The sequence below is a fragment of the Euphorbia lathyris genome, chromosome 8 (genome assembly GCF_963576675.1).
Source record: "Euphorbia lathyris chromosome 8, ddEupLath1.1, whole genome shotgun sequence".
NCBI classification, from domain to species: domain Eukaryota; kingdom Viridiplantae; phylum Streptophyta; class Magnoliopsida; order Malpighiales; family Euphorbiaceae; genus Euphorbia; species Euphorbia lathyris.
The window spans coordinates 62,094,000-62,101,215 of record NC_088917.1 but is presented as its reverse complement, the minus strand read 5'-3'; the positions used below and the strand labels follow the sequence as shown (position 1 = coordinate 62,101,215).

Here is a 7,216-nt window from a genome sequence, read left to right as displayed (position 1 = left end):
TGCCTCACCCTTCTCGCCCCAAACCACCAGGCCACCGCCCCCTTCCTTGCCGCAAATCCCCTCCAGATCCGACCCCCCCTCGCCGGCCACAGCCCCCCTCTCCCTAGATCTATCCCTAACACGCTTTACCATGAACCCTAGCCGAGAGAGAGAGAGAGAGAGAGAGAGGAGATATATCTAAAAGAGAGAAAAAGATCTAAAAGAGAGAAAAAGATATAAAAGAGAGAAATAGATCTGAGAGAGAGAGGATAGATCTAAAAGAGAGAAAAAAGATCTAAAAGAGAGAAATAGATCTGAGAGAGAGAAGATAGATCTCAAAATTCTCCATCTTCATAAAAATTCTTCACCATGACAACAAATCTGAGAGAGAGAAGCCAGATCTGAAAAAGAGAAGATAGATCTAAAAGAGAGAGAAAGATCTAAAAGAGAAGAGATAGATCTCAAAACTCTCAATCTTCATAAAAATTCTTCACCATGACAACAGATCTGAGAGAGAGAAGACAAATCTGAAAAAGAGAAGATAGATCTTTTTAATAGCAATCAAAAGCACATTTGTTGTTAAATACTTATAGCTACTACAAATCAAATAGTTTATTTTAAATAGTTATCACTGGAAGTTCTTTCAATTCAACTATATTTTTTTTATATATAATTGTTTCAACTATACTTTTTTTTTCCGAAAGGAATTCAACTATACTTTTATTTTACCTTTTTTCAAGTGAAAAAGTAAAAATGAATTACTAAAAACACCAAAGAAATAATTTTTATAATAAATTTTATTTATTTCTTTTAACAAAACAAATTTTATGCCCTAGATTAAAGTTTTATTTTATTACATAAAATTAACAAATTAATTACCGTACATTGAAAAGGTTAGTACTATGTGAGAAAGAAAAGATAAAAATATTTGAAAAAAATAATATTTAACAATTATAAATGATTAAAGAGTAATTTTGTTATTTTTAATTTTTATTTAGTTTAGTTTGTTCGATTTTAATAAAATAATTAAAGTGCTTCAAAAAAATAAAATAATTAAAGAATTTAATGAAAATAAATTTGGAAACTATATAAATATAACAACTAAACGGTTTGGTTCACTTATTCTTTATTGTTTTTTTTGAAACCTACTAGTCATTGTTGATAATAGATAGTAGATATTAGTTTATATTTTTTTAAGGCAGCTGTTTATCTCATATTTAGAATTAAAAGACAAAAAGTAAATCCTATTATTTTAACTAATAATACGTAAGAATATAATATATATTTTAATTAAATTCTTTTTCATTAAAGTACGTTTAATATATTGAGCACTTATCAACTACTCAATGTTTATTAAGCTTTTGATTATATATATATATATAATAATATGATTGGTTCAATTAATTGATGGATCGTTTGTGATTAGTGGATCCATTATGATTGAATGGTTATAGAATTTAACTATTGTAGTTAGATAATTTAATAAAATAAACTGATGATGCGACATGTATATTGAACGGTTGTAAATATGGCATCGGAGATGCTGGAAATACTAATCAATAGTTTATCTTAAACTAAATATAAGGATAATGATTAGTACTAAAATAATTAAGAATCTCCTCTTTCTCTCTCATTATTAAATATATATTTTTTTGAACATCATCTTTCTCTCTCTAAAAAAGTGTCTACCTCACTCCATTATCTCCTCTAATACAGACAAACCAACACAAGTTTTTCTTTTTCTTATTTTAGGCTAATTCTTTTTTCCAATTAACTACTAATATTAATAAAAAAAAACCATTTACTAGAAACAAAAAGAAATTAATAGTAAAAAAGAAAAAAGTGGACCTGCTTTATTGCTCTCTGCCCAGAAAGCATTTTCCAAAAATCTTTGTAAATTAAACTCATATTAATATATTAAAAGTTAAAAACAAACTAATTAATTGATTTTTCATGTTCCACCTTCTCATCTGCTCTGCTTTCTTACTAATTTTAGTATATACTGCTAAGTTCAAAAACCAGATTGAAAAAAGTTTTAATTTTTCACTGGGAATATTAATATTAATATATGGAGTAGTTTAAATTGGATATTTTGTTTTGGGGTAATGAATGAGATGGATAGAGATAGGAAATAGAGAGGCAAGAAAAAAAAAAAAGTAGAGAGAGAGAGAGAAAAGGTTGGTTCTTGTGAAGGAGAAGATCTGATATTTCCTTTTCCCGTTGAATTCTTCTCTAGCTTTTTGTGTGTTTCATCACACACATATACATACGCATATTCATACACATAGCAACGGAGAGAGAAAGAAACAAACACCCAAAAGGATAATTAAAGCTTGGATGGATGGGCAGATCCCATAACAGAACTACACAAAAAAGGAGAACAAGAGGAAGAAGAAAGCAAGAACACCTAATTTATTTACTTTTTTGGGGTTTTTCTTTGGGGATTTGAATTTTGCCAGAAAACCCAATTTGAAGTGTATCCGAGCTTCAATCTTTGTTATCATTACCAATTTACAATTGATTCTGGTTTTTGATTGAGAAATGAGAGCTGGACTTAGTACGATTCAACAAACGCTCACCCCGGAGGCGGCGAGTGTTTTAAACCACTCAATAGCCGAAGCTACTCGTCGGAATCATGGTCAGACGACGCCACTTCATGTGGCGGCAACGTTATTGGCTTCTCCTTCTGGGTATCTACGGCAAGCTTGTATCAAATCTCACCCAAATTCATCTCATCCTCTTCAGTGTAGAGCTCTTGAACTCTGCTTTAGCGTCGCTCTCGAACGGCTCCCAACTGCGCAGAATCTTAGCCCGGGTCACGACCCGCCAATCTCGAATGCGTTAATGGCGGCACTGAAGCGTGCTCAGGCTCACCAGCGACGGGGTTGTCCGGAACAGCAGCAACAGCCGCTGCTCGCGGTGAAAGTTGAGCTTGAGCAGCTAATTATATCAATTTTGGATGATCCAAGTGTGAGTAGAGTTATGAGAGAAGCTAGCTTTTCGAGTCCTGCTGTTAAGGCCACAATTGAGCAATCTCTTAACTCATCGTCGAATTCCTCCGCTGCGGTCTCTAATCCTTGCTCATTTGGATTCGGATTTCGTACACCTGGTTCTGTACCGGTCCCCACACTGTCACCGGGGACTAATCGGAATTTATATGTCAATCCGAGATTGCAGCCAGGGAGTGTAGCGCAATCTGGGCAACAGCGAAGTGATGAAGTAAAGCGGCTTGTTGATATTTTGATGAAGAATAAGAAGAGGAATCCTGTTTTAGTCGGGGAATCGGACCCGGAGATGGTTGTGAAGGAGTTGTTGAAGAGAATAGAGAGTAAAGAAATTGGAGATGGGTTGTTAAAAAATGTTCAAGTGATTCATTTGGAAAAGGAATTTCTCGATAAAGCTCAGATACCCACAAAGATTATAGAATTAGGGGGTTTGATCGAGGCTCGAATTTCGAATTTAGATTGCGGAGGAGTAATTGTTGATTTGGGCGACTTAAAATGGCTAGTTGAACAACCGGTGAACTTTCCAGGCACCGGTGGCGTCCAGCAGCAACAGCAGATTGTTTCTGAAGCTGGACGGGCTGCAGTGACGGAGATGGGGAAGCTATTGGCGAGGTTTGGGGAAAGAAGGGTTTGGCTGATCGGAACTGCCACTTGTGAGACATATTTAAGATGCCAAGTCTATCATCCTTCCATGGAAAATGATTGGGATCTGCAGGCTGTTCCAATTGCTCCTAGAGCTCCTCTTCCTGGAAGATTTCCTAGGTCTGTTTTTGCTTTTTCCTTCGATTCTCTAAATTTTGGATTCCATTATTCTGATTTGAAGGTTTAGGCTTTGTGTTAGATCAGATGCTTTTGCTATTTGATTGCTGAATCTTATTCTTTGTCTATCTTTTGAGCAACTGATTGGTTAAGAAGGGGGTCTAATTCCACTTCAAATCATATACTGCTTTCCTTTTTCAGTCCTTGTTCTAAGAGAGAATTTTAATTATGCTTTCCTTTTACAGACTTTGAGATCGTAATGATTCATTTACTTCTTATTTGTGGACTTAATTTCGTGTCTGTTGATGTGTTTAGGATTGGAACAAGTGGGATTCTTAGCAACACAGTTGAGTCTTTTTCGCCTTTGAAGGCCTTTTCGGCTATCACACCTAATCCAACAATGCTCGATCTTGCTCGAAGAACCAGTTGTTGCCCGCAATGCATGCAGAATTATGAGAAAGAGCTGGCGAAAATCGAAACACAAGACTCGGACAAATCTCCTGAATTGAAATCAGAAGCAACCCAACCATTACTGCCACAGTGGTTGAAAAATGCCAAGTCTCAAGATGTTGATTCTAAAACATTGGATCAGACAACGGTAAGTTGTAAATTCTCCAATTGATTGATTGTCTTTTCGTGTGTTCGTGTTCGGAGAAAGACATAATATGCAAGTACACTTCTAATATTAATCCTTTTTTGTATGCAGAAAAAGGATCAAGAATCATTGATTAAGCAGAAGAGTTTAGACTTGCAAAAGAAATGGCATGATACATGTAGGCAACTTCATCCTGGCTATCATAAGTCTTCTGCTGGCCCGGAGAGAGTCGCGCAGCCGTCATTGTCAATGACGGGCTTGTATAATCCAAACTTGCTTTCTCGCCAACCTTTTGTCCCCAAGTTAGGTTTGAATAAAAACCTATCGTTAATGAACCCGAATCTGGTTCTGAGCCAATTACAGAGTCGGGCAATTACTCCACCAAAAAGCCCTGTGAGGACAGAACTGGTTCTTGGGCATCCAAAGAGTATGGAGAACACCCCCGAGAAAGTCCACGAAGAGCGAACCAAAGATTTACTGGGTTGTGTTGCTTCTGAGCCTCAAACGAACTTCACTGAATTACATGTCAACAAGCTTATAAGTGCACTAGATGCTGATTCATTCAAGAGGCTCCTCAAGGCTCTTACGGAGAAGGTATGGTGGCAGCGAGAAGCAGCATTTGCAGTGGCAACAACAGTGACGCAATGCAAATTAGGCAACGGTAAACGACAGGGTGGTGGATCAAAGGGTGATACTTGGCTGTTGTTCACAGGTCCTGACAGGGTTGGCAAGAAGAGAATGGCATCAGCTCTATCAGACCTCATATGTGGTGCAAATCCGATAATGGTTCCGCTTGGTTTGCAGCGGGATGATGGGGAACAAGATACGAATTTCCGTGGTAAAACAGCACTGGATCGCATTGTAGAGGCTGTTAAAAGGAACCCCTTTTCAGTCATAATGCTAGAGGATATCGATGAGGCAGATATGCTCGTTCAAGGGAGCATAAAGCGAGCAATGGAAAAAGGTCGAATATCCGATTCCCATGGCCGGGAAATCAGCCTTGGGAATGTTATCCTCATTATGACTGCAAATTGGTTACCGGGGAATCTAAAGTTCCTCTCTAAAGGTGTATCCCTGGATGAAGACAAGCTTGCAAATTTGGCAGGAGGGTGGCAATTGAGACTATCCCTCTGCGAGAAAACAGCAAAGCGCCGAGCTAATTGGCTGCTGGATGAAGAAGGCAGGCCTGCAAAGCCAAGGAAGGACTCGGCAGGATCAGCACTCTCATTCGATCTCAACGAAGCAGCTGACACAGAAGAAGATAAAGCTGATGGCTCTCGAAATTCAAGCGATCTAACAGTCGATCACGAAGATGAAAATGTCCTAAACAACAGACTACTTGCGGCCACAACTTCATCCGTTCCTCGAGAGCTTCTCAATTTGGTCGACGATGACATAGTTTTCAAACATGTAGATCTGAGCTGCATTGAATCAGTCATATCCAGCTTCATAGCCAAAAGATTCTACACCATTATGAGTGAGGAGGAAATCACATTGGAAATTCAAGACGACGCACTTGAAAAGATTGCAGGAGGATTATGGTTGAGTAGAACAAGTTTAGAAGAATTCACAGAGGAAGTATTGGTTCCGAGCATTCGCCAGCTCAAAATACATTTGCCAACCCGTAGAGATGAAACCGTGGTTGTCCGGCTCGAACCGGACAGCGATCCAGGTCCATCGCGGAGCCACGGAGATTGGCTGCCAGGCAGCGTTAGAATGGTGGTTGATGGGGTGTGAGAGAAGTGAGGGGGGATAGATGTAAATATTTGTCAACTGTTTTTGGCGGGGGAGAGGGGTAAAAGAGGAAAAGGATTAAAAAATTTAGAAGAGAAAAAAAGGGAAAACAGTTAGGAAAGAGAGGAGAGAGACGTTGATAGATTAACGGGCAGTGCAAGGTCTCACCTTTTCTTTCTAATTATTTTATTTCTTTACTATATATAATATAAAAAAAGAGCCCTTTTTTTGTTATAGAATTACCATATATATTTTATATTATTAATTGAAAACTGAGGCATTCCTCTTGTTCTAATAGTTGAATCAATCCATGATTATTTTATGTTCGTTTTTTTTTAAATCTATTGTGGATGTTGGAAAATTTCAAAATTTTCTGATAGTTGTTTGTAGAAGTTTTTTTTTTTTTTTCAGAAGTATATACCGATACTTGTTTTATAATTTTAACCATTTTTTTTCGGTTTGAAGTGAATAGAAAAAAAAATGAAGAGAAGAATCAGTGTACACTTATTTTTCTTCAAAAAAAACTAGTGTACACTTATTTTTTGATCTATTGTACATTTGAATTTTTAAATTGAGTAAATTTTTAATCTCTAACAGCTTATTATTGATATGCTATGCAATATAGTGTAAAGGTTCAAATTTGATTAAACGTAAATTTAGTTTTAGTTGTAGTTGTGTGATAGGTTTCTATATTTATTTTGTTTTTGATAAAGTAAGATTTAAATATAATATATTAAATGGTAAAAAGTTACAAACCCAAACAATTATAAGTAAATTGTATGAAAACGGTATTTGATTTTATTTTGGTTTAATAATATTATTAAACTAATTATGACAAAAAAGTCACCATAAACAACCTAATTAAATTTTTTTGGATACATTTTTATGTATGCCACATGACTATTATTACTCAATAATTTCAAATAGTTAAATTAAGTAAATAATAATAATATTTTTTTTTATCACTTGCAGTAATTTTGAACGTGTTGTATATCACTATTTAAAATATCTTTTCCATTTAGAATAACTTTGAGTCACATCCCTCCATAGCTCAATGAAGTTTCATACTAGCGTTTGATCTTTTTCTGAACGTTATTCTCTACTTTCGTAGTTCCTTACATCACCTTTATTTGAATGCTCTGCA

The 7,216-nt window shown here is 36.1% G+C and overlaps 1 protein-coding gene across 1 annotated transcript; it reads left to right on the top strand.

The window, feature by feature from the left end:
- Window positions 1-2,022: 2,022 nt before the first annotated feature.
- On the top strand, window positions 2,023-6,394 carry LOC136202313 (protein SUPPRESSOR OF MAX2 1). The gene is made up of 3 exons (XM_065992854.1): window positions 2,023-3,746; window positions 4,059-4,341; window positions 4,450-6,394. Exons 1-3 carry the CDS (start codon window positions 2,521-2,523, stop codon window positions 6,073-6,075), a joined length of 3,135 nt encoding a protein of 1,044 aa, XP_065848926.1. The 5' UTR covers window positions 2,023-2,520; the 3' UTR covers window positions 6,076-6,394.
- The last annotated feature ends 822 nt before the right edge of the window (window positions 6,395-7,216 follow it).

Bases quoted from the DNA above. Each gene is read 5' to 3' on its own strand.
- LOC136202313 (XM_065992854.1), top strand. From the start codon at position 2,521: ATGAGAGCTGGACTTAGTACGATTCAACAAACGCTCACCCCGGAGGCG. The intron at 3,747-4,058 runs GTCTGTTTTTGC...TGATGTGTTTAG, and splicing joins CTTCCTGGAAGATTTCCTAG to GATTGGAACAAGTGGGATTC. The intron at 4,342-4,449 runs GTAAGTTGTAAA...TTTTGTATGCAG, and splicing joins AAACATTGGATCAGACAACG to AAAAAGGATCAAGAATCATT.